The sequence below is a fragment of the Nothobranchius furzeri genome, chromosome 7, assembly GCF_043380555.1.
Source record: "Nothobranchius furzeri strain GRZ-AD chromosome 7, NfurGRZ-RIMD1, whole genome shotgun sequence".
Taxonomy (NCBI): Eukaryota; Metazoa; Chordata; class Actinopteri; order Cyprinodontiformes; family Nothobranchiidae; genus Nothobranchius; species Nothobranchius furzeri.
This window is the reverse complement of record NC_091747.1, coordinates 36666680-36693981: the sequence shown is the minus strand read 5'-3', so window position 1 is coordinate 36693981 and position 27302 is coordinate 36666680. Positions and strand designations below refer to the sequence as shown.

The window sequence follows — 27302 nt, the reverse complement described above, 5'->3', positions numbered from 1 at the left end:
ATCCGGAGTCGGGTCGCGGGGGCAGTAGCCCAAGGCGAGAGGCCCATGACTTCCCTCTCCCCAGCCACTTGGGCCAGCTCCTCCGGGGGAATCCCAAGGCGTTCCCTGGCCAGGTGAGAGACATAGTCCCTCCACCGTGTCCTGGGTCTACCTTTAGGTCTCCTCCCAGTTGGACGTGCCCGGAAAACCTCACCAGGGAAGGACCACCCACCTGTAAACAAGAGGTCAGAAGAGCAGTTTAGGAAGCCTCTCACCTCAGAGACTGTGACATCTAGGGGCCTGTCTACTTGTTTATTCTATTTTACTTGATTTTATGTATGTATGGTTTTAATTTAAACAATGTGAAGCACATTGTGTTGTCATGCATGTGTTTTATAAAAAACGTTTGACTGAATTTATAAACATTTTGGTCCCTTGATGACCCCTCAAAATCCTGGATCTTCCATTGAGTCAGTATATTCTAATCTTGTTCTGGCCCTGATGATGCCTAACCATCAGAATTATTGCAACATCTGTTTTACCTCCAGAAAAATGACTTGCAGAGAGGTCAAACAACATAAAGTCAAAACATTTGGAAAGTAAAACAGTAAAAATTGTGTTTCGGGGATGTGAAAATGAAAAACCAAAGAGAAAAATCAGATACCTGCACACACAGAACTAGATGTGCATTAACATGAATTATGTATGAGTGCCTATTGAGCAGCAGCGACATTCGAGTGAGAGAGCTGCAGGTTTAGGAGAGCAGCAGGATTTGGGGTGGCGCGTCTGTCGCTGTGTTGAGCTCATCGGAAGCGTCGGTGTAGAGATGGCAGTAAAACAGTAGCGGACTGCCGGGCCTGTGGGGAACCGAGGACCCGAACGTTCCTGCACCGTTGACTACATGAGGAGCGCACAAGAGCGAGCAAGGTAAACACGGCTGCTTCTCCGTCCCAAGCCTTAACATACCAGCTTACGGCAGGTTTAAGACGGTTTGTGAAACACGTCCTCCATATTCAACCCAACTGTTTGACTGACTAGCTCTGCGTGATGGCGGACAATTAGCCGAGCTGCTAACTAAGTTACTCCGCGAGCCGGTGTTGTGTCGCCTCCGGCTAGCAGACTAGCGCAGGGTTATCGTTAACTTGGCTAAGCTCACACAAACTGCACGGCTATGTAACAAAAACAAATACGCTTTCAAGTCGTATCTGTGCAAACACACTCACCTGGCTCCTCGGCCACTGCACATGCAGCTAAAGGAACAGTCAGCTAGCATAAAGGTAAACAAAAAACAAAACAAATATAACCAAAATAGCCATTTTAACATCGTAGCTGAGTTAGCTTCTAGCTAGCAAGCGTTAGCTTTTGGTGCAGAGTAACGTCACTGTGTTGTTATAAGTAGTTATTAAATATCTTTTAGATTTCGTTTCATGAGATGTTTGTGCAAAACCACTTCAGCCTGTTAACAGATTGTTTCATACATCTCCTAATGCTAGCAAACACGGTAGGGAAGTAAAGTTAGCAGTTCATGTTTACCCAGATTATATTCATATATCAGTTGTGTGTTATGACCATTAGTTTATACATGACCGCTATCTATGGGGCATTTCTGTTCTTTTATATCGTTTAGTTGCTCGTGTTTACCGAACTTTGTATTCCGTCAACAACACTGGATACCTCTCAACCCATTAAAGGTTTTAACATTTATTATAACTAAACGCGTCGTGTTACATGAGCTGACACAAGCGAACAGAGCAGACATTCTGGTTTTTGTTAAAAACGTTGTCAAGGTTGATCAGCTGAGAACTCTCTTCAACACAACAACACGGTTTTGACGTGTGTGTGTGTGTGTGTGTGTGTGTGTGTGTGTGTGTGTGTGTGTGTGTGTGTGTGTGGGGGGGGGGGGGGGGCTTATACAAACATGGCACAATAGAAAAACAACAGTTGCAGTATAACTCAAGCTCAGATTATGCTTTGCAAAACTCCCTGTAAGTAGTACGGCTGCAATTAATAATTATTATGATAGTCGACTGAGAGGTAAATTTTAAATCTTTTTCTTATTGGTGAATGATTATTGCAATCCTACCTCCTGTTCTGGGCTCTGGTTCAAGTCTCAGACTGCTCAGGTCTGTGATTGTCACCTTGAGACATATAACTTTTTTACAGCAAAATTAATTAACTAGCAGTCAAACCAATGAAGCTAGAGCTAACTATACTGTGGGTAAAGGATGTTTATTATCTACTATAGGGCACAAAATGTTGTTTATCATAACGCCAAACCCTGACCAATAACTAGAATTGTGATTAATTAGCATTTGTTGAGGCTTTGTTATAACAGTTACAGTACAAACATCAACAATAAAAAGTGTCAATGTAACATGAATTCACTCTAAGTCTAGTGTATGGGCAGCCTTACAGCTGCAGGGTAGTGGTGCTGCTGTAGGAACAAGGCTCTGCTTTGTACAATCTGAATTCAATTTTTGGTTAGTTGGTGTTGAAGGGCTGAAAGGAGCAAAGTAACCTAATACAATGTGTTATAAATAACATCCAGTAGCGTGTATTCTCATAAACTCCTTCATTTATCATTGAATAGGAAGACTAACAGGCACTAATTAGCATTAACAATAACAATAATAACCCAGTTATGCACGGTGCAGTCGGCATGAAACAACACACAAACTAAACAGGATAACACCATGTAAACTATGCTCCAATCCGATGACATGATCGGAAATCGGGCACAATCACATGATTTTAGAAGGCTCTGATATGAAACACTTAACAAGGAAAATCTGTATCAATGAATTCTTGTATCCTATATTATGTCAACTAGTCCTTGCAGCCCTCCCATTGTCTTCGAATTTGATCTAATGAAGATGCTTTGATTGTTATCTACTCACTTAAAAATGTCTCACCAAACTGATTCAAATCAGAACGTGTTTAGGGATGTGAGTGAGTTGCTGTCTCTCCGCTTTCAGTTGTGGTTTAGCTGATCGTCCGTCACAAATTGTAAATATTCGTGTCCCTTTTGGAAGGAGTTTCTGTCAGGAAGCGGTCTATTGAGCAGCAAGTTGTACTAGTTGGCTCTGAAACATTTTTGTTTACAGTGTCTGATAGATGCATGGACAAATCTTTGAAGAAAACAGCTTTGAGTAAGCATTTGCTCTTGAACAGGGGGTGCTGAAGGTAAGGGCAAACCGATGACCTTGTGGACAATTATGGAGCTGCGTGATTTGAACAAAGGTCACTTGGAATGAAAATGTTAACCTTTGATAAACATTAGCTAAGAAAAACTAGATAAAATATGTTTTCCTTTAATGAATACATCCGAGATTGTTTTCTGTAATACTTTTTGCCTTATTGCTTGAAATGCTCTTCGAATACTGGCAACCGATCAATTAAATGTTTTGTCAAAAAATTAACAATTTTAATGGCCTCAAACGTAGTCCTGGAAATGCCCCATCCAATCCAGAGCTGACCCCGCTTGCTCACACCTGGGGATGCACATTCTCCAAAATTTCTTTAACTGGTTATTGACGCCCCTCAGCGGTTAATAGCCGGTTAACCAGAAACCAACCAGCAACAACAAATCATGTTTTATATCGCTGTTTGATGTCATATGATGTTCCTCTCCACTGCCAGGATTAAAGCCATGAAAAACACACCGTTGTACGTCTCGAACGATGCAGGGAGGAAATAAGCCGTTGGGTCACACGTAAGCTTCATATTTATGAAATGACATCGCTGAAATACTTTTCATTTATAAAATTACTGGGGGTTTTACACCGAAACCGTGTTTGATTTCCTGTATAGCCCTATCTTACCTGCAGTAATTGACGCATCCCAGAAGCAGCTTGCAGAAAAAGTAGAACCCGATCCAATCTTTAGCCACGCAGCGTGCCGCTTCTGGGACCTGTCTGAAAATTGGTTTGTTACACTCCATAGACTATAATGGGTTCCATGTAGAGCTGTGATGTTCCGCGCCGCTTTAGCTACCAGTGTGCACTGGTGTCAGGACTAGGGATGCACCGATGGATCGGCATTTGATCCCAATCGGCCGATAGCGCCCCTATCGTTTTTGATCGGAGTTTTCAAAATAGATCAAAGCAGACTGATCAGGTAGGGTTGTCACGGTAACCAGTGTAGCGGTAAACCCCGGTAAAAAAAGTTGACATTAATAATAACCGTCTTGTTTTGAAAAAAACTATTATCTTGGTGGGTTACCGGTGTAGGCGCGGTGACCCTTACCAGGGCAGCCACCGTATCATCTGCTGAAGTTGCTGGCAGCACATGCGCGCTTTGTTGTTTACAACCAAAACTTTCTTGAAGCTAAAGCTGAAATAATGGCCAAAGGAGGAGACGGCAGCGCTCAGGAGGACATTTTTTATCCCTCAAAGAAGACAAAGTCGGAAGTACGGTCATCTTTTGGATATTTGAAGAATGCCGAGGGACAGTTGATAGAAGACGGCTATCCTGTTTGCAGCACATGCAGAAAAATGATTGGTGCATCAAAAAGAGACTAAACCAGGGTGCTTGTTATTTATTCAGACTGTTGTGTTTTGGTACCATATAACGTTTTGAGCTCTGCAGGTGTGAAACGAGCACATGCAGCACCAAATATGAAAGGCTGTGTTTGGCTGTAGCTGGGGGCTGTTTTGTAAGCAAATCCTGCCCTGCTGCAACACTACAGTGGTGACAACACTTTGGGTGGAAACAGTAAATTCAGCTCGCATCTCTAAGAAAGCTAATTCTCATAACCCATTTTTAGAAAAGTAATCTACTGGTGGCTTGCTCATTTTATTTCTTCATTACTCTTTTACTGTCATTTAATTTAATAGTAAAAAAAATACTATTATAAGGTTGTTATATCAACATTAGATGGTAAATAGTTATATTTTAAAGTAATTATAGTTAGTTATTAATATTATTTAAAGGTTGTGGCTCTAAACCTTCCTGTAGGCTTGTTTGGAAGTGTTTGTGTTTAAAATCTAACTTCTATTCAGAAAAAAACCCAGCTGATATTAAACATAGGCAGCAGGGAAATTTGACTTAACAAAAAATGGAGAGAGAAAAAAAAAGACAAATGTCAGACGATGTTGGCTTTCTATGCATGCATCTAGGAAGAATCATTATACAGACATAGAAAGTATTTTATTGATGATAGGAAATGAAATCAGATCAGATCCAGATGTCGAGGAGAGGAAAGACCAGCCAGGATGCCACGCTGTAAAAAATTTCATTTTGTTTGCAATTAAGTGGAAGCTTCACGACCTGCTGGTTTAAAATCAAACCAGTCGAGCTGAAAACCGTCCACTTGTTTGTTTTCAAAAGATTCAAAGTTATGAAGAACCCTAGATAGTTTCCCTCAGTTAGGAAACAACATGGCGGTTTGGATCAAAACCAACAAGATGCAGATTAAACCAAACTCGTGGGTTAAATCCTGTAATTATGTTGATGAGCTGCTCATCTGACGTGAGATGTACAGTTTGGTTCATCACATATGCTCTTCTTCGTTCCAGTGCAGCCATGGGACACGGAGTGGGTTGAACCAAAGGGTCTAGCAAAACACATCCATTGTAAGTCGAGATAACGTTTTCTTCCTGTTTTTGTTCTTACTTTGTAGAGGCATTTGCAGCGATATTGCATCTAAAGCTGTTTATTTATCTATTTCCATTCTAGAGGATGTAAACCTAGCTTACATTTGCCTGAATGTGAATCTCAGCTACAAACATTCTGCCTCACTTTGGAACGTTGTACAGTTCACCTGTTCATTTCATTTGGTGTAATAAATTAGTCTGGTGTTGTATTGTTGGTGTTCTTCAGGCTTCCCACTGTGGCGTGTGACATGGCCACGACCTCATCACGGGCAGAGACTAGCCATAACCACCGACGCACGCTGCAGCTCAATGCCATTGGTGAGCTGACGTTCAACAGAAACGATGAAAGCGCACGTCTTTGAAAGTCTTATGGCTTCTTTGCTTACCGTCCACCAGTTTCCTGTGCCAAGCTTAAACGGAAAAAGACTATTTTCGGGGCTGCCATTTATGTGGAGGTGACAGCAGAGGGAGAGACTCGCCGTACCGCAAAGTCCCACAGTTCCTCCAGCCCTAAATGGGAAGAGAGGCTCACTCTGTAAGCTGCATCTTTTCTCCATCTGTGTGTTTGTTTGCATGTTGATTTCCCCAACGGCATGCTTATTTCTTTTTATTTATTTAAACAGTCCGGCGGTCCTCCTATTGGAGACGGAATCAAAACATGCACCTTGACAGAGTAAAAACAAGATTGTTGACAGTTTTTTGAAATTTTAATCATACAAGGGGGAGGGTGACTGCACACAGAGCTCTAGTAAAGTTTAACAACCAAGACGCCAGCAGCGAGTCTCCAGACGGTTGCCGTCGTGCTTTTGCTGCTGACAGCTAGATGGCGGCACCGTGGATAGTTTGCTAGCTGCTGTGGGTCCTTCTCGTGACTTTCAGGCTGTAATGTTTGACGTTTCGTTTTGGAGCGAGCCGCTGAAACAATGGCTGCCTTGTACTCTGGATGTTTTGTGAACACAAAGAACAGTAGGGAGGCTTGATACATGATGTGCTTCTTATCTTACTGACGTTTATTTTTAGGGGGAGCAGATGTTGAAAACTATGGAGGACGGGAAAATGAATGTTTTCTAAACCAGGGTTTTTCCTGGCTCAAAGTGAGGCAGAGGTGAAACCATCCTGACCATACGCCAGCACATGCACACTCTGTGCGTTCAACTGCATCACTTTTTTAAAGGCTAAAAAATATTATAAAAGGCTCAATAATATGCATTAGATTGGTGTTTAATTCCCTTTTCCCATCTGATATTTATAGTTAAAATATTTTTAAATATTTAACCTACATTTCAGTAACATTTTAGGTTTGTATTAATAACACTCATATTAGTCAAAATAACACATAAATATATCCATTAAAATATAATGCATTTTATTAACATGCATTTGTATTGGAAATGGTAATAACATTTAATTTCTGCTGCTAACAATGTAATGGTGGCATGTCTATTATGTACGGGTTGGCAATAATCCAGTTAAAATTATGTTCAGAGATAGAAGCAGTTGTGGATTATATACTACAGCGGCTTGCCGTACTTCCGGGTTCTGTGTGCAGCGGTTCTGATCCATAGCGCTGCAGGATGCAGGATAAACAGGATGGTGGGGACTTTTCATCCGCTTGTAGAGTTTAGTCTTAGTTTTATGATCATCGTATTGTGGCAATACGGGAGTGGTCTATGACCTGTTGACGCCAAGTATGGCAATTGTACCTGCTTGAGTGCAATTATTTTGAAAACTCATTAAATTCGGGCATGCTCCGGACAATCTATGGTCGTCATTGCCATAATCAGAGTAGCCAATTGTTAACAACGCCACCTTGGGAATTTCGCCCAAGGAATTAATTAAAGCATGTAGATTCATTCCACTTAATTGAGACAGCAGACGTGGTTTCAGAAGTTACAATTCATTTTATTTAATTGAAGAAACAGTTTAAAAGACGTTTTAAGAACTGGCCATGTAAAATACTATAAAAATACTAAAATTAATGCCCCAAAAGAAACTGAACCAATGAAATGTATTGATAAAAAGGAAATTAATTTAACTCACTTAAATTTTCATGAAGTCCAAAATGAGGGTTAATTACAGTTTAACTATAAATTTAAATAAACAAAAAGGTCAAACAATAGGGTCCAAACAATAACTTTCACAGTTAGTTTAGACCATCAGTTAAACCAAACAAAAGGGTGTTAACAAGCAGGACTGAGGCTAGTGATGGAGGCAGGTAACTCGGGACAAAAAAGCCCCAATACAGCAAAAATAATAAAGAAAATATAAAGGATTCACCCCAGGCAGTGAGCATTCATACTAACGTGAGAAAACCCAGCACCACCACACTCGCACACTGGACCACCACCTCCGAGGCCACACTCCACACCTCCTGCCTCAGCCTGCACAAAGAAAACAAGATTAAAAACTGTAGAAAATCTGTACAATATGAATCAGCTGTTCTTCCTCCTGGACTCCAGCCACGAGCCAGGGGAACTTCCTTCAACCAGCTGATTTAAAACGTAGTAAAGGAAGCAAAACAAAACAGCGGCGCCTCCGGCCGGACCACAGAGCAATCTAAAAGGACACGGAAGAGGTAGAAATTACCAAACTAACAAATGGCCAAGTGTGGGGACGGCGCAGCACACACCTACCGGTCCTCCTGCTAGTAACGCCTGAGCAGAAGGGAACTCTCTGCCCAGAAGCAACGAGGATTCAATAGGCAAGCGATGACGTCACACCCAACACTGACAAAAATGCCCAAGCTGCAAAGTGCCAACACAGTCTGAGACACAGTAGCCCTAGCGCTAAACAGAGTAGCCATCCAGGTACATAACACTGTTGAAGCAGAGCCAATCACACCATAAACGCAGCCTGAGGACAGGGCTGGCAACACCAAAACGCAGCGGCATAATGGGACCAGCTGTTTCCCGAACCTACTTCCTTACCGGAAGAGCTCCCCTTTTATAGCAGTACGCCCTCCTACGTACGGAGGGCGTACTGCTCTAGACCAATAAAATTGGAGCAGGCATTTCATAATGCTACTGTAGATTTTTTTGTGCGCCACTTGATCATGAGACTGCTACCCGTTAGCTTTAGCATTAGCCAATCTGCGTGTAGCTGCACTTTTGATCCCAAACTATGGACCAGTTCTGCCTTTGCTGGTTCCTTTATTTTCCTCCACTGCATCCAGATGACCACACTGTATGACAGTAAAAAGCATTTTTCTTACACGTAACTTAATTTTGTTCAATAAAGTTCTGGGGAAAATAGAAATTCAAAGATGTTGCACCAGTGCTACGTTTAAAAATAGACAGACACGCACAGACAGTTTTTTTTTTGTCGCACTGAGCCCTACTCTGATATGGAAGAGCCTGGGGGAAAATCAGGACGTCAATAGCACCAACCATAGATATGTACCAACTAGCGAGAAAAGCCACTTTTAATCTTTGTCTGCAGCGGTTTTTGCGCTTTTCGGTGCACCGCTGCTGATACAAGTCCCTTGTAGTGGTGCAACGCTGCAATTGCAGTTAAAATAACATCCACATAGCTGGGGGCAGAGTGAAATCAGGCTGGGGCAGCAAAAAAGTAGCTGGAGGCGGCCGCCACGCAAATTTGAATGCAGGAAAAACCCTGTAAACAGCTACGGGTTATATTTGTTTATCTGTGTGAAGACAATGGCCCATCGTCATTTTATCTCCTTTATTCTGAGTATTTGATCTGTTTTATGCTCCTTGTTTATGCTTTTTAAACATGTCTGACATGTTTTAATGGGTACTGAGACGTACCTACGGGTAAACGTTTAGACTGATATCATGTACCCTTTTCCAAACAGTTATGACATGTTTAGGTTTATGTCATAAGTAAGGAAGCAAAAGGAGGCTACTGTGAGTTGGGCTGTGTCATGCAATTTTTACCAGTGTTTGTTGGATTTGTGTCTTTTTGATTTCTCCACCAGGACCGTGACGCCACTCACACAAGTGGATTTCAAAGTATGGAGCCATCACACGCTGAAAGCAGACGCTCTGGTGGGCAAAGCCACGCTGGACCTCAGTCAGGCGTTGGAGCGCCATGACAGAAAACGTATGACTAAGACACGTCGAGTCCACAGAACACTGATAGCAAACACAGGCTAACATGACATTAGCTGTGATTGATGCAGGTTTATGAACACAGTACCCTGAAACAGCAGTGTGTGTGTTTGCTGCTTAAACAGAGCGCTCACGCGAAGCAGGCCAACTGATGCAGCTCGCTTGTGTTCAGGGATGAGTTCACGCCACCTTTTGAGTGGTAAACAATTCAGCCCGACTCTTACTGGCACCTGTAGTAGAGAGGTGGAAACAAGTGCATATCATTATAAATTAAAGGCTTTTAGTCCTAACAAAAAAAAACCTTCTACCTGTAAAGGACTTTAAAAGTTTCCTGTAATATTTTATCTGACTTGTTTCTGTGCCAGAGAAACACACAGCTAACCCTGGAGGGATGGAACAGCTGGGAACCTGGTTATTTCAGATGTGTTGTCAACATGAACCTAGACGGATTTTCATTTTTAGCAGGCAGGTTCCTACAAACTGCTGAGGTTAATTTATGAACAAGGTTAAAATGAAATGATGTAGTCAGCGACTGTGCTTGTGAGGCAGCTTTAATGTGTAGGAAGTTTACATTTAAATGAAGTTTTGTTTCAGAATACAAACGGTGATGTCATCCTGACGTTTGACACCACGAGCCTTCATCGCAGTTCTAATACAGACTCAAAATGGAGCAAACATGTTGATCTTTTGAAAGTCAGCATAAATATGAATATAATCTAGATGTTACATTTGGTTCTTTGAAAGTTTTAAGTGCTTGCTCCAGCTTCTTGCTGCACTCGTTTTACAATTACACAGCAGCTCTTCCTGCGTTAGTTCTGCTTTTGTGTTTTTACACCGTCTGGCGGAGTCTCCTGTCAGAAGGACCTTCAATCCCACCTCCGACAGAACTTCTAAAATGGTCACGGGGAGGCGGGGGACATTGAGTCCGAGTAGGCCCTGTTCCGTTCCTCCATTGCTGAGGCTTTCGCTGGAGCGGTTTGCAGCTGAGTGTGAAGCAGCTGGGGTGAGAGTCAGCTCCTCTAAATCTGAGACCGTGGTCCTGAGTCAAAATGCTTTCTTCAGGTCAGGGACAAGGTCCTGCATCAAGTGGAGGAGTTTAAGTATCTCGGGATTTTGTTCACGAGTGAGGGAAAGCTGGAGCGGGAGATCGACAGGCGGATTGATGATGCGGGCGTTGTACCGGTCTGTCATGGTGAAGAAAGAGCTGAGCCGGAAGACGAAGCTCTGGATTTACCAGTGGATACGTTCCCGCCCTCACCTATGGTCACAAAGGACTGAACGAACGAGATTACGGATACAAGGGTCTGCAATGAGTTTTCTCCGCAGGGTGGCTCGGCTCTCCCTTAGAGATAGGGTGAAAAGCTCGGTCATCTGGGAGGGGCTTGGTGTAGATCCACTGCTCCTCCACATCAAGAGGATCCAGTTGAGGTGGCTCGGGTGTCTGATTAGGATGCCTCCTGGACGCCTCCCTGGTGAAGTTTTACAAACACGTCCAACCGGGAGAACTAAAGGTAGACCCAGGACACACTGGAGGATCTCTCGACTGGCCAGGTAACGCCTTAGGATTCCCCGGAGGAGCTGGCCCAAGTGGCTGGGGAGAGGGAAGTCTGGGTGTCTCGGCTTAGACTGCTGCCCATGTGACCCGACCCCGGATAAGCGGCCTAAAATGGATGGATGGACAAACTCGTCTTGGACCTCGGTCTGGGGAGGTTTTGCTGCTCAGTGGGTGGGACTTGAGTCAGAGAGCTTTTGATGTGTTGAAAAGGGTCACAAAGTTTACATCTATTATAAATGTTCAGGTTATTATTATTATGGTAAGAGAATCGTAATCCTCCTCTCACTCCTCTCCTTTGACTCAGTCTGGTTTTTCATCCTAGTGGAGAATGTGAAAGAGATGCTGAATCTGAATGTGGAGCAGAAAGGGGTTCTTGTGCCTGTGGGGGATCTGACCGTGTACCTCGATGGTCTGACTGTCACTGACCAGCCTGGACTGGAACCACTTACTAATGGCAACACAGCAAATGGCACCAGTGAGTTGAAGATTTTTCCATCTAAGTGGCTGATGGCGTGGTGTCAGGTTCAGCCTGCAGCTGCATTTTATTCAATTAAAAACAGGAAAAAGCTGTAAAACACGGTGAAACAACACAAATGCATGCAGTTACATAAACTCAGGGAGATGTGTGTTTCTTAATGAGGAGCTATAAATGTTCTATGTTGTGTAATCTTTCTGACATCATCTTCTTAAATGTGTTCCAGAAGTCCAGCAGAACGGTGAGGCTCTTCACGAAAACGGGGATTCATCCTCTTCCTCTTCAAGGGCCGCCAACAGGTAAAGCCAGGAGACAAACCAAACCTTTGTGTTCACACGTATTTACCCCGCAGCCATGGCTGCATTCCACTTCTGCTGCTGAGCAGACTGGTTGTTCTGTGAAAACGCCAACAATACAGGGAGTGCAGAATTATTAGGCAAAAGAGTATTTTGTCCACATCATCCTCTTCATGCATGTTGTCTTACTCCAAGCTGTATAGGCTCGAAAGCCTACTACCAATTAAGCATATTAGGTGATGTGCATCTCTGTAATGAGAAGGGGTGTGGTCTAATGACATCAACACCCTATAACAGGTGTGCATAATTATTAGGCAACTTCCTTTCCTTTGGCAAAATGGGTCAAAAGAAGGACTTGACATGCTCAGAAAGGTCAAAAATAGTGAGATATCTTGCAGAGGGATGCAGCAGTCTTAAAATTGCAAAGCTTCTGAAGCGTGATCATCGAACAATCAAGCGTTTCATTCAAAATAGTCAACAGGGTCGCAAGAAGCGTGTGGACAAACCAAGGTGCAAAATAACTGCCCATGAACTGAGAAAAGTCAAGCGTGCAGCTGCCAAGATGCCACTTGCCACCAGTTTGGCCATATTTCAGAGCTGCAACATCACTGGAGTGCCCAAAAGCACAAGGTGTGCAATACTCAGAGACATGGCCAAGGTAAGAACGGCTGAACGACGACCACCACTGAATAAGACACACAAGCTGAAACGTCAAGACTGGGCCAAGAAATATCTCAAGACTGATTTTCTAAGGTTTTATGGACTGATGAAATGAGAGTGAGTCTTGATGGGCCAGATGGATGGGCCCGTGGCTGGATTGGTAAAGGGCAGAGAGCTCCAGTCCGACTCTGATGCCAGCAAGGTGGAGGTGGAGTACTGGTTTGGGCTGGTATCATCAAAGATGTGCTTGTTGGGCCTTTCGGGTTGAGGATGGAGTCAAGCTCAACTCCCAGTCCTACTGCCAGTTTCTGGAAGGCACCTTCTTCAAGCAGTGGTACAGGAAGAAGTCTGCATCCTTCAAGAAAAACATGATTTTCATGCAGGGCAACGCTCCATCACACGCGTCCAAGTACTCCACAGCGTGGCTGGCAAGAAAGGGTATAAAAGAAGAAAAACTAATGACATGGCCTCCTTGTTCACCTGATCTGAACCCCATTGAGAACCTGTGGTCCATCATCAAATGTGAGATTTACAAGAAGGGAAAACAGTACACCTCTCTGAACAGTGTCTGGGAGGCTGTGGTTGCTGCTGCACGTAATGTTGATGGTGAACAGATCAAAACACTGACAGAATCCATGGATGGCAGCCTTTTGAGTGTCCTTGCAAAGAAAGGTGGCAATATTGGTCGCTGATTTGTTTTTGTATTGTTTTTGAATGTCAGAAATGTATATTTGGGAATGTGGAGATGTTATATTTGTTTCACTGGTAAAAATAAATAATTGAAATGGGTATATATTTGTTTTTTGTTAAGTTGCCTAATAATTATGCACAGTAATAGTCACCTGCACATGGATATCCCCCTAAAATAGCTAAAACTAAAAACAAACTAAAAACTACTTCCAAAAACATTCAGCTTGATATTAATGAGTTGTTTGGGTTCATTGAGAACATGGTTGTTGTTCAATAATAAAATTATTCCTCAGAAATACAACTTGCCTAATAATTCTGCACTCCCTGTAGTGGAATGTAGTTTTGTTTTCTTAACGGCGGTACCAGCGTAGCATCCAATTCTGTCGGAGTGGGACGTGTCCTTCCACATTTACCGAGTAGGAAATATTGGTCCGCCGTTATGTGGTACTGCAGGGCTGAGCGCTGGAGTTCTAACCTGAGACTGGACCGGAACCGAGTCAGCCCAACCGGTTCAGTCGGACTTGGGCCAGTGAATTATGTTAATTGAGTGGGTTGTTCCGCTCCACTCGCTCAAACAGCAAATGAGAGAGAGAGAGAGTGGCACCCTGTCTGCTCACACAAGGGAGAAGATCGGAGGACACACCTCCAAACACGTTATTTCTCCCCGAAATGCTTAAAACTCAGACTGAGTGTTGTGATCCGGTCTTGGGGAGGAGGTGGGGTGAGTGACGGCGGCTGCAGCACAACCTTCTGTCTCTTTTATTCTTATATCTTTATTTTTTTGTTTCATGATGATAAACTGATGTTAAATTCAATTTAAAGAAAAACTGGGAGGCTGCTTTGGTTCATTTTAAGTTGCAGGAGATCTTGTTTCCCATCTGCTGCTCTAGAGACGCCATGCACATGAGGAGATAAAAGTCCCACAGCCAAGCGGTTGTAGTTGGCTGGTTAGTGAAGGAGATCCATCAGCTGGGTCATTTGATCCTAGTCCAGCCCACAGCCTCCTGCTGGTGTTATCGGCAAGAATAAAACAAACGTCTCAAATAACACTGGAAGTTTAGGATTTTATTAATGTTTTTTATTATTTTCTGCATTAAACAGAACTTGATTAATTCTCCAACATTAAAAGCTAATATATGGACCCATTATGGATTTTATATCTTAAATTTAAGGCAATAATTGGACTGTCCTATAGGTTTTTAGTATATTTTCAGATTTTTGAGCATTTGCAAAGCATGTTTTTCTCAGCCTGAGGTGTGACTGTTGAGTGAGGAAACAGATTATTTACTTTGTTAAATCTTAAATGTTTAAACTGTTTGGCGCTTTCACACTGTCCGAAGGACTGTTGTGAATGGAGAACTTTTGGGGGGTAGCAGGTTGTGCCAAGACACATTTTTATTTAAAAAAGCAATCATCTGACATGTATTTATTGATGAAAACATCCATATGAAATCATCGCGATGCATCGGGATATCAAATCAAATTAATAACAACAATAATAATAATAATACATCAAACTTATATAGCGCCTTTTAGGTCACTTAAAGGCGCTTCACAAAAAAATGCAATAAACACAATAAAACAAAATTAAACATATTAAACAGACTGGGGGATGCTGGGTTGATCCTAAAGGAAGGCCATTTTAAAGAGGTGGGTTTTAAGCAGTGACTTAAAAGTAGAAAGAGAGACGGCATTCCTGAAGTTTAATGGGAGAAAGTTCTGAAGTGTGGGGGCAGCGGCTGCAAAGGCTCGATCCCCCATGGTACGTTGTTTTGTTTTAAAAGGGGAAAGGAGGTTGGAGTCAGCAGAACGGAGGTGCCGGGAAGGAGAATGGCGATGGAGAAGTTCAGTCAGATAGGATGGTGCAAGGTTATTGAGGCATTTGTAAGTGATGAGGAGCAATTTGTTATGGATCCGGTATGAAACTGGGAGCCAGTGAAGTTGTGTGAGTACTGGAGTTATGTGGTCCCTGGAGCGAGTGTGGGTGAGTAAACGTGCTGCTGAGTTTTGGATGTATTGAAGTTTTTGTAGGGCTGAGGAAGGACGTCCGTAAAGAATGCTGTCACAATAGTCCAGTCCAGAGGTTATGAAGGCAAAGATGAGTGTTTGGGCAGTGGAGTCAGTGAGGGATGGACGGAGACGGGCAATGTTGCGGAGGTGGAAGAACGATACCCTGTGGATGTTGTTGATGTGGGACTTGAAGGAAAGGGAGGAGTCGAAGATGACGCTGAGATTGCGGACTGTAGAGGAGGGAGTCGCTGTGAGACCGTCAATTTGTAGAGAAATATTTAGAACTGACTGTAGGGGAGATTTGGGACCAGTGATGATGAATTCTGTTTTGGAGCAGTTCAATTTGAGGAAGTTGGTGTCCATCCGATGTTTTATGTCAGAGAGGCATCCTGAGATCGTGGAAAGAATGGAAAAATTGAGTCATTGGCCCAATAATCGTAATCGAATCGAATTTGGAGACAAGTGAAGATTTACAGGTGGATTTTCAGCGTGACCTCCCATTAAAGGGCTGAATGTTGTGGTGGGTTTTGTTTTCACCTGTCTGGCTGCACATCCCTGGCACTAACTGAACTCTTTGGGTTTACAAAGAGGCTCTTTCAGCTGTGCTCGTTACGTCTGCATCCTCGTTTCAGCCCAGCCCAACAGTGGTCTCACCAGGAGGGTGTCCGTTCACCACAAAGCAACCTGACAGTGTTGATGGGAAACACTGCTTTATACATGCTGAACTTTTATCTGTTCCAGTTTTTGAAAATGCTGTCAAACTTTAAAAAAATTATCTAAAAAAGTATTCTAAAATAGTCAGAGAGCCTGTGGTGGTGTTTCCTCAAGGACATCTTTCTGCTTTCTCAGGGTAGATGGTTACAAACCTAAAGCAGGAATCAGAACAGCTCAGTGCTTTAACGTTTCCCTCCTCCTACAGCACAGTGAACGGGACAGACTTGGGTCAAAGGTCAGGTTCCTGTTCAGCCACCAGTGGTGCGGAGGGTCAGGTGCCTTCCAGCTCCTGCAGCCCTGCTCCTGATCACACCCTCAACGGGGACACAACACCCAACTCCACCCCAGTGCACCAGCCCTCGGACAGAGAGACGGAGACCAGACTAGGTGAGCTCTCCTCTCTTGACGCATCAGCTGGGTTCCTGCAGCCCTCAGACAGCAGAGACACGGCTTGCTTCTTTATTTTATGTTCAGTTGATGCAAAGCCAGAATATTTACTGATAATGTTTAGCGTCGGATGAGAGTCTGCTCACATCAACCCTGTGGATAAATGAGGTGATATTTGCTGCAGGTCTTGGGTGACGTGCGCTTAGCCTCGCAGGTAGGTCTCTGGTTTGCTGGGTTTTTGTTCTTCATGACTCACAGGCTTGTGGTGAATGGTAAAGAGGAGCAGTAGATTAATTTTCATTAAGTGAAGCCTGCAGCCTGCTGCTGTCAGCACCTTTGTCCCAACTCGCAGGAGACAGAAGGGAGGAAAGCAGAGCTGCTCTGGATTAAACCGATGAAAAGAGGTTAAATCCTAATAAATAAAGCTGCTTTTATACGTAAACACTGAAGTAGGTTGTCTGACCTCATCTTTGGGTTGTGACAATGTTCTGGAGGTGTTCTCTAAATGATGCTGCGTCAGATTTTACACTAATAATGCATGTCTAAATTATTCAGCACTGTGTTTAGTAACAAGTGCTTATATATACGCACTTATGTCAAAAAATGATGAAGGTAAAATTAATAAAATCAAAGCTGGAGCGCTTTCTCGCTTCTCCTCAGACTGCCCCGTTCAGTGTTGGTTTTACTGTCTGCAGTAAATGGGGAATCCGCCGAGGCTGTTCTAAGGGAACCTTCTGCAACAAGAGGTGACGCGCCGCCCCCTGTTGATGACCACGAGGACTGCAATCCAGATGCTGAAACGGCCCCAGCGAGCACATCTCAGCTAGCCTCCACCCCTTCTCCAGCCACCTCTGTTGCTGCTAAACCCGCCAACGGCACTGCTGCTTCCACTACACATGCCTCTCCAGCCCAGGGGGCCACCACCGTCACAACATCTTCATCTTCGTCCTCTTCCTCTCCAGCCGCGGGTGACACAAGTGCTTCAGGAAGTGTGGGAGGCAGCAGTAGTAATGGCACAGCTGTGACTACAGATGGCGTGAAGCCCAGGCAGCAGACGCCCAACGCTGCAGCCTCAGATCCTTTACCACCAGGGTAAGATACCCGTGCTGTCAGCATCGACCAGGTTTTCAGGGCATTCAACACTGATGTCATCAGGCTTTTCCCACTGGTTTCTTCAGCTGATCAAATTGATGTCACTTCATTTAGAGCTCTTTTGTTTACTGAGGATTTTAGAGACAGAATGATTAAACTGATGCTTTTCTTTATGTTATAAAGATATAAATCTTATTAGCTCTCAAATTGTTGGAATAAAAACCATTAAATTGCGATTAGTAGCAAAAACAAAAGTTAATTTTGATCCAGTGGATTTAACAGGATTTCACATTAACTCATTCACTGCCAGACGTTTCCTGATCAGAAAAGCCCTTCGCTGCCAGCATTTTTCAGCGTTTTCACAGTTTTTTTAACTCACTGACGACTTAAGTCGTCATTTGCATGTTTTTACCGTGTGGGCATCGGAACGAGCCCCCGCACCGTGAGAACAAGCATCTCCGCTCTAAAGCCAGTCTTCATCCACTTACGTCACACGTCACGTGATCAGGAAGCAGAAAATCCATGTGTTAGGAGATCGTTTTGGGCCGCTGCTGTAAAAAAAGTGAGGCACGAACCGGAAAAGCTTCTGCCGATCACAATTTGACAACGGATTATAGAAGAACGGATAACGCTCGAAACGTGGATTCTTTCTGATGTAAGAGGTGAGTCTCCTCTTTGTTTTGGTTGTTTTGGCGTTGACATCATCCTAGCGCACAATGTTCTGTGACTCTTAAAAAAAACTGTAAAAACGGTGAGAAACGCTGGCAGCGAAGGGTTTTTCTGATCAGGAAACACCTGACAGTGAATGAGTTAAGAGTCACAGAACATTTCGCTCTATGAAGATGTCAACACCAAAACAAAGCGGAGACTCACCTCTTACATCAGGAAGAATCCACCGTTTCGATCGTTATCCGTTCTTTCATAATCCGTTGTTGAATTGTGAGCAGCAGAAGCTTTTCCAGTTCGCCCCTCGCTTTTTTTACAGCAGCAGCCCAAAACTATCTCCTGACACATGGATTTTCTGCTTCCTGATCACGTGACGTGTGACGTACGCGGATGAAGATCGGCTTTAGAGCTGGGATGTCGGTGCGAGGGCTCGTTCCGACGCCCACACGGTAAAGATATGCGGGGAGAAAAAAATGCAAATGACGACTTTAGTCTGACATTAGTCGTCATTGGCAGTGAATGGTTGGATTTAAAATGACGATCTTTGTCATCAGTGGCAGTGAATGAGGAATGTTCAGAGGAAAAATCCATCTAAATCTGAAAAACTTGCTGTTCAGACCAGCTTACTAAAGCTTGACATCATCTTATTGTTCAGGTGGGAACAGAGAAAGGACCCACATGGGAGAATGTATTATGTGGACCACAACACCCGGACGACTACCTGGGAAAGACCACAGCCCCTACCACCAGGGTCAGGACCTTTGTCTCTAGGTCTCTTTGAACCAGAACTTGAGTCTATATTTTAAAACGCATCATGTTCTGTCGACACCTGAATTTGACTTGATTAGTTTCAGGTGTATCAGTTAGAATATTAAACTGGACCTGGGTGAATTCATCCCTGCTGCGCCGTCTGCTTGACTCCTCCAGGTGGGAGCGTCGGGTGGATGATCGGGGCAGGATCTATTATGTAGACCACAACACGCGCACCACCACTTGGCAGCGTCCCACCATGGAGTCTGTGAGGAACTTTGAGCAGTGGCAGAGCCAGCGCAGCCAGCTGCAGGGAGCTATGCACCAGTTCAACCAGAGATACCTCTACTCTGTAAGATCACCCCAGATGTTCTCAGCCTTATTGCAGCTCTCTTTCCTTGTGCTGGTGATCGTCTGCCTGACTGAAGAAGCAGTTTGAACCCAATGCCAGTGCCTGTTATTTCTTCATTTTAAAACCCAAGGGTTTCTAGATTACAGAGCTGGTTTCCTTTTTGATGACTCTTCAGCGAAACCTGCTCAGGGAAAGGATGTGGTCTGGTGGAAGAGAAAAACAACGTGTTCAGGTTATTCTGAGCATCGTGCCAGAAGGCTGTAAAGCTTTATTTTATTCTCATCCACTGAACAAAGACATTCAAACAAATCACCCAAGCAGTACATTGTTCCAACTCAAATTATGGATAGAAGCGTAACACACCGACACACATTTAAGCTGAGAGGCTGTTGTCTTGATGTTTCCATGTGTTAAGGAGTTTAAGGTTCCTGCAGAAACCGTTAGCTAACGCTAACATCTAAGACACTTTAAGTTTAAATGGTTTTTCCAGTGTTCTACACCTTTAAAACACCGACCGACTATAATCCTAAAGATGTGGTTCACTGAAAAACAATTTTTTTAATATTATTTGTGAATATTATCATGGCTGAACATAAAAATAGTCTTTTTAGCATCCTGTAAACAGCAGAGAACAACTTGGCCTAGTAGAAGATGACCATTAGCATTAGTAACTCCACCACACAGCAGAACTCCATGGATTGTGTTATTTGGAGAGGTAAATCATCAAAGTTGCGGAGCAAACATAGTCAGTGGTAGAGTCGCGTTGCTGTTAGCCAATCAGAGGAGAGATATCCAAATATCAGGAAGTAGACACCAAATCCTGTCATCTGAAGCTCTCCTCTGACCTGGCTAACTTCTAGATCCTGAAACCGGTGCATCAGGGCCTCGCCCCGTGGAGCATGCTGGGTACCGGGAACATTCTCATTGATTGATGATACATAACTCTATTTATCTGAAGCAACAATAGTTGGTTTTATTTTTCTGGTTATGGAAACTCTTTAGTTAAATGTACAGCCATGTTGTTTTCACACACAGTAAAGGACAAACTGCTGAGTCGTTTTTAGCAGCTCTCCCTCAGTGAACACACTTTTATCTGGTTTTTGTAAACTTTGTTTCATTCTCCTAAAAGTTTGAAATATTTGGAAGAGTTAGTTTTCTGAGTGGAGTCTCTGAGCGTCTCCCTCGTTTTCAGGCTTCCATGATGTCTGCTGAGAACGACCCTCTTGGCCCGCTGCCTCCTGGCTGGGGTAGGTCCACAGCCTTTGTCCTGGATGAGCTGGTTTTTATGTATGGAAACAAAAACACACATCTGTTGTTTTGTTGATGAGAGAAAACATCACACCTATTTGCTTTTAAAAACCTTGTTTTCTTGAGTATTCGTGTGTGTTGTGTGTCCGTGCGTGTGCGTTTTTCACCATTCGGCCTATTGTTTTACCTTTTCACTGAGCCAAAACATTTGTTGAACATCTTCATCTATATTTTAAAGCCATGAGTCGGTTTTGTTTGGTAAAAGCCTTTTTATTTGATCCAACTCGTGGTTTAATGTATTTTATTTCTCATCCACTTCAGAGCGACGAGTGGACTCCAATGATAGAGTGTACTTTGTTAACCACAACACCAAGACGACACAGTGGGAAGACCCTCGGACCCAGGGGTGAGCTCGGAGCAGTGAAACACACACACACACACACACACACACTGGGTCTGTGTAGCGCGTTAAACATTGTATGCAGGAAATTGTGTCATTCACACAGACTGTGGTTCGTGTGCTAATAAGATCACCAAACGATTAGACTGGACTGAATAGGTTTAAAGTTATACCTGTAAAGATGTAACCATCATACTTTCTGCGCTGGTTTCCCCATCATTACAACTGAAAACTGAAATGATCATGGATGTAATTTTCACTTTAGAAGTGGGGGGGACACGGGGGGGGGGGGGGGGGGTGTCTTTACTGTATGTTCTAATGGGAAACAGGCTTCAACACAAATGGTTGTTTTCTGCTTGGTCCTAGAGCTCAACCAGTGTCAATTTAAAATAGCGTAATATTGTTTTTGGATGGTAAAAAGTGCAGGGGTCAAAGCTTGACTTTGGAAAAAGTGGGGGGGACATGTCCCCCCCCCTCCCCCCAAATTACGTCCATGGAAATGATACAGGTGGCAGGGAATTGGCCTGACAACCAGGTGAAGGCTCACAGGTCATCATTCAAAACAGGCACACTGGTAAATTACAATTCGCTAACGACCGCAACCAGAAGGTCTTATTTAAAACACTCAGCACCACGTTTAGTTGACACACAGGAGCTTGATGTCCTGCAAGTTCCTTTCAGATCAGCCAAGTTAGAAGATTCAGATGATGCAAGGGGCACGGGTTACAGCCAGTGACGTGTCACCCACATGCCTGTGAGGACCACTCACACTTTGTTGGCGTTATTTTTGATGACAGGACTTCGGATAATATTGTTTATGGCTGCCATCAACCTGCACTACTGTCACCATCGACCGGTTGATCACAATCAAACCTGCTTTACCAGTAAAGCTGCTGTTCTCATTTTAAACCTAAGACAGCCTGCTGACGTCAAACAGTGGGAAAGATAATCATGTCAGAGAGGGCCAACGTGCTGCAGGCTCAGAGAGGCCCTCTGGATCATTGACCAATATGAAGACATCAGGATGAACCTGGTTCTGCTAATGGGTCATCAGATATTAACACTTGGTTAAGCCTGGTTTATGCTTCTCCGTCAGCTCCGCAAGGGACAGACACGCACGGATTGACGGAAGTGTTTTGCTCTCATACTTTTCCGTCTCCTGGAGAGTGTTGCAAAGCAATTGCCCGGCAGGACAATAGAGGGCGTAGCGCTGTTCTGTGGTATCCTGTCATGTATCGGTCCAAGATCGTGTGTTTATATTGTGTTTTTGTGTATATAAGAGACTTTTTAACACGGACAAATTTGTCTATCATTCTCCTCCACCTCTTCATGCACTCCCCGCCTCTAAACCCACGTTTCCTGTCATTTCCGTCCACAAATAAAACGCTTGCTGCGCATCTTTTCACTCCTCCAGTCACGGGGAATTAAACGTTCATATTTTAGAGTTTTTTCGCGAGGCATTCTTCAAGCTGCTCCGTGTCTGCCGCTAGTTATCCTCGGCTCTCTTTATGTTTTTGAGGGCGCAATGGCGGTGCTGTAAACAACAGCGGCGTCCTGACCAATCACAAGCTTGCGTTGTCCGTCTCGACTGACGGATGTTTAGAAAAGAGAGCTCGACTCCGTCCGTCCTTGCCGAGATCTCCGGCAGGCCCGCAAGGACGGATAATGGCGTTGCATGTCTCCGCACTGACGCAGACGTAGAAGCATGAATCAGGCTTTAGTTTCACCTTTTACTTTTGTGTGTGTGTGTGTGTGCGTGTGCGTGTGCGTGTGTGCGCGTGTGCGTGTGCGTGTGCGTGCGTGTGCGTGTGCGTGTGTGTGTGTGTGTGTGTGCGTGTGTGTGTGTGTGTGTGTGTGTGTGTGTGCAGGCTACAGAACGAGGATCCTCTGCCTGAAGGCTGGGAGATTCGCTACACAAGGGAAGGGGTTCGTTACTTTGTGGATCACAACACCAGAACCACCACGTTCAGTGACCCCCGCACTGGAAAGTCCTCTGTGTAAGAACTGCTAGCTTCATATGAACCCACACGTCTACATCACCACGGTGTAAACACGACCTCTACATGTAAACCTCATTTCATTAGTCATAAGCCACTTGCTTGTTTTACATTCACATGTTATCATATTCACAGGTGCTTCTAAACTCGTGGTAATTGTTTAGAGGTGTTCTTGTTTTATGTCTCACCTGTAAACACCTCCTCTCCTCAGCACCAAAGGCCCACAGATTGCATACGAGCGCAGCTTCAGATGGAAGCTGGCTCATTTCCGTTACTTGTGCCAGGTGAGTACTTCATCCCTCTTTTACTTACCCTTTTCCTCTCGTTGCATCTTCTTCTCACCCTTCCACTCCTCCTTGTCCTCCCCCAGTCCAACGCTCTCCCTAGCCATGTGAAGATCACCGTCTCCAGACAGACACTCTTTGAAGACTCATTTCAGCAAGTGAGACCCTCCAGCCATCTTTCAGCTGTTCTGTTGTTAATCACTGAAGAGGTGGACGTTTGCTAGTACGTTTTTTCTGCTTTAGTTTGATCCTGTGTGTCTGTGTTTCAGATCATGGCCCTGAAACCTTATGACTTGAGGAGGAGGCTTTATGTCATCTTCAGAGGCGAGGAGGGTCTGGACTATGGTGGCCTAGCTCGGTAGCTTAACCTTTCTAAAGTTAAAGATAAGTGAAGTAATGTTTGATCTGACTGATCCTGTCTCTGTCTCTGTAGGGAGTGGTTCTTTCTGTTGTCCCATGAAGTGCTAAACCCCATGTACTGCCTGTTTGAGTATGCTGGGAAAAGCAACTACTGTCTGCAGATCAACCCAGCGTCAGCCATCAACCCGGACCATCTCTCCTACTTCTGCTTCATCGGACGCTTCATCGCAATGGTACCTTAACAGGCTCTTACACACCAGCCCTGTAAGGATGGGAGGTGTTAAAGGGATCCCAGAATCTAAAGCCACATTTACCTTGTTGTTGAATAAAGGCAGCTTGGGGTGTCCGATGTACCAAAAGCCTGAGCCATCTCTGACGCGCTCTCCTTGGTAAATGAGTCATGTTGAAGTGGCTGTGGAGAACACTTCATAAGCTTGGATCAACACCTCCCACACACACAACGCGTGTCCCAACCCACTTCAGCGTCGGCAAATAAATAAATGCTGGTGGCAGTAAAGCTAACCCAAACTACTGCTAATGCTAACATGTTGGACGTGAGGACAAGAAAAAAGAAGAATGAGTTGGAGCACCACTCACGTTCCAGGATGTGTTGGGAATATCCAAACTAGTGCTGGACCGTTTTCTTTTATTATTTTATGATAAAACAAGTTAGTTGCTTGGTTTTCATCAACTCTCTGCTAAATCTGTAAATGACTGTTGTCTCTTTTCTGTTAGACGTGTAAAAATCAAAATGTTGCCATGCTGGTGAACTACTGTAACATTTTTATGGGACAGTTTTCTCCTGAGTCTCCTTGTTGTGACTTCTTGTTTTATGTTTGTTTAAGAGGGGAGGGCTTGGTGATGGAGCATACCTGGGTCTGTGGTTTTGATTGGTTGGGAATAAGTAATGACTAGTATTAAAGTAACACCAAAGAATTTCCTGCTCCTCTGCCCTACTGGTTGAAAGTGGAGTTACAACAGTTGTAAACAACTCTCCTGCCGCCTGCTGTAGCTAAGGCTAATAAACAAGCTAACACTTACATGAGCCGACTAATACTAAAATAAACCACAAAGTAAAACGATCCTCGCTGTTGTACAAAATATTATTGCGTACAAGTTCAGTAGCAACAAAGCCAGGTCACCATCGGTCCGTAGTTTCATAGCCTCCTTTAGCTCCTTAGGCTGTGCCGACTTTTAGCTCTTTGCTTCTCCTCCAGAGACACTACTCTCCTACTTCCAGGCTCTGCCATGATGCCAACAGAATTGAGTTTTCTTCTTGAGCTATTTATTCACTGTTTGCCAACTGCTACTCTTTATTTTAGCTACTGACACAATAAACAGCTAACAGCTCATAGAGAGCTCCCCCTAGGACACCTAACTGTCCCACAAAACTGTTTAGTGCGGTGTCTGGTCAGAAGACGGCTGTCCAACACTGGCTCACTGAACTGCTGCATTTCCCTGGGTCCTCCATTCATCACACACACTCAGTTATTTAGCATCAGAATACCACTGGTGTGAGAGGTTCTCCGCTCAATAACATCAGAGAATCAGAAACAGGTGGCTGCTACCACTTCAACTTTAGGACAAACTACCAGAAAGAAAAACACCATTTGAAGTCACAGACAACAAAAAATGCTTGGATCTAGAAACTGGTGACTGGTGTTTAGCACTCTCTCTGACAATGCGGGTTCCCATATCAGGGGGGAGTGGCCTAGGGATGATGGCTGACAAGAAGGGTGAGAGTTCTCTGACTGTCTTTGTGTTTAAAAGTTAGCCAGTTTTGCAGATTTTTTTATTGCAGCTTTAATTTCCGGATGTTTTTCAATCAGCAGCCATTCATATGTTTTCACTTTTATGCACGAACCTGCACATAATCTGTATTTCTGTAATTAGTCATCTCTTGTGTTCCTGTAGGCCCTTTTCCACGGGAAGTTCATCGACACGGGCTTCTCCTTGCCTTTCTACAAACGCATGCTGAACAAGAAGCTGATCCTTAAAGACCTGGAGTCCATCGACCCAGAATTCTACAACTCACTCATATGGATCAGGTAAACATCAGGGCTGTAGCATCGTTTGGTGTGGCCGATAGACATGCAGGTTACGGGTGTTACGAATCACCTTCAAGATTCCTTCAAGAGGAAAGTTCTTTTAAAATATTACTGAAAGGATTTTGTTCATTCACGTGATTTCTGAGAGAAAAAGCATCCCATTATGAACAAATGTGCTCAGTGCTCCATGTTTAGAGTCCGTTTGAACAAACCCTTCTTCTCTTCATAGGCGTTTATTCAGTTTGGGAGGTATTTTTGAACCCACAACCCTACCTGCATCGGAAATAAGAGCAAGGACAACATTTCAAACGTTGAAAATGAAAAAGACTCCTGAGTACCAGATCTTTAAGTTAACACTGTGGAACAGAACTAAATAAATCACTGAGATAAAAGAGAACTGAAAAAAAAAGTGAATAAAATGTTGCATAAGTTATATCTTTGCAGGCTTTGTCATTAATTGTTTAGATTTTAACCAGCTCCATGAGACTTTTACCAGGTCTAGCCGGTACAGCAACAGGGTTTTTCCTGAATCAAATGGAGGCAGAGGTGGTACCGTCCTGACCATGCACCAGCACATGCATACTCGGTGCATTCAACTGCCTCACTTTTTTGAAGGCAAAATATTTTTTTGTCAAGTGTTCTAATCTAAGCTTCTGTTGATGAATAGAGTATTCCATTTGACAATATTTCAAGTGAAACAAAACTGGTTTGCTGCTAAAAATTACGAAATAAAACAACAAAATGATCAGGCTGAAATAACAGACTTATTATAAAAGGCTCAATAATATGCATTAGATTGGTGTTTAGTTCCCTTTTCCCATCTGATATTTATAGTTAAAAATATTTTTAAATATTTAACCTACATTTCAGTAACATTTTAGGTTTGTATTAATAACACTCATCTTAGTCAAAATAACACATAAATATATCCAGTAAAATATAATGCATTTCATTAACATGCATTTGTATTGGAAATGGTAATAACATTTCATTTCTGCTGCTAACAGTGTAATGGTGGCATGTCCATTATGTACGGGTTGGCAATAATCCAGTTCAAATTATGTTCAGAGATAGAAGCGTTTGTGGATTATATACTACAACGGCTTGCCTTAGACTTGTAGCAGTAATGTCACTCGTATCTGCAGCGGTTCTGATCCAGAGTGCTGCAGGATGCAGGATAAACAGGATGGTGGGGACTTTTCATCCGCTTGTAGAGTTTAGTCTTAGTTTTTCGATCATCATATATTTTTCTGTGCGCCACTTGATCGTGAGACTGCTACCTGTTAGCTTTAGCCTATCTGTGTGTAGCAGCACTTTTGATCCCAAACTTTGGACCAGTTCTGCCTTTGCTGGTTCCTTTATTTTCCTCCACTGCATCCAGATTTCCACACTGTGTGCCAGTAAAAAGCATTTTTCTTACACGTAACTTACTTTTGTTCAATAAAGTTCTGGGGAAAATAGACAGACACACACAGACAGTGTTTTTTTTTTTTTTGTCGCACTGAGCCCTACTCTGATATGGAAGAGCCTGGGGGAAAATCAGGACGTCAATAGCACCAACCAAAGATATGTACCAACTAGCGAGAAAAGCCATTTTTCATCTTTTTTTGCAGCGGTTTTCGCGCTTTTTAGTGCACTGCTGCTGATACAGCACCTGTGTAGTGGCGCAACGCTG

The 27302-nt window shown here is 43.6% G+C and overlaps 1 protein-coding gene across 4 annotated transcripts in view; it reads left to right on the top strand.

Moving 5' to 3' along the window:
- The first annotated feature begins 734 nt into the window (after nucleotides 1-734).
- LOC107382627 (NEDD4-like E3 ubiquitin-protein ligase WWP1) overlaps nucleotides 735-27302 on the top strand; it is a 31774-nt gene continuing 5206 nt past the window's right edge. For 2 of the 4 annotated variants that reach the window (XR_008565999.2, XM_015954843.3), the window contains exons 1-19: nucleotides 735-906; nucleotides 5496-5552; nucleotides 5800-5891; nucleotides 5970-6108; nucleotides 9511-9635; nucleotides 11521-11673; nucleotides 11900-11972; nucleotides 16249-16430; nucleotides 17126-17522; nucleotides 18844-18939; nucleotides 19116-19290; nucleotides 20483-20537; nucleotides 20860-20944; nucleotides 22807-22935; nucleotides 23147-23219; nucleotides 23306-23377; nucleotides 23489-23577; nucleotides 23653-23812; nucleotides 25494-25627. Coding sequence is in view for 3 of the 4 variants with exons in the window: in XM_015954843.3 (XP_015810329.3) it covers nucleotides 5822-5891; nucleotides 5970-6108; nucleotides 9511-9635; nucleotides 11521-11673; nucleotides 11900-11972; nucleotides 16249-16430; nucleotides 17126-17522; nucleotides 18844-18939; nucleotides 19116-19290; nucleotides 20483-20537; nucleotides 20860-20944; nucleotides 22807-22935; nucleotides 23147-23219; nucleotides 23306-23377; nucleotides 23489-23577; nucleotides 23653-23812; nucleotides 25494-25627 (2207 nt within the window). In the remaining variant the exon portion in view is untranslated. Of the gene's footprint in view, nucleotides 907-1167; nucleotides 1257-5495; nucleotides 5553-5799; nucleotides 5892-5969; nucleotides 6109-9510; nucleotides 9636-11520; nucleotides 11674-11899; nucleotides 11973-16248; nucleotides 16431-17125; nucleotides 17523-18843; nucleotides 18940-19115; nucleotides 19291-20482; nucleotides 20538-20859; nucleotides 20945-22806; nucleotides 22936-23146; nucleotides 23220-23305; nucleotides 23378-23488; nucleotides 23578-23652; nucleotides 23813-25493; nucleotides 25628-27302 lie in introns of those variants that run through there. The other 2 variants (XM_070553328.1, XM_015954845.3) reach the window with 2 other exon arrangements.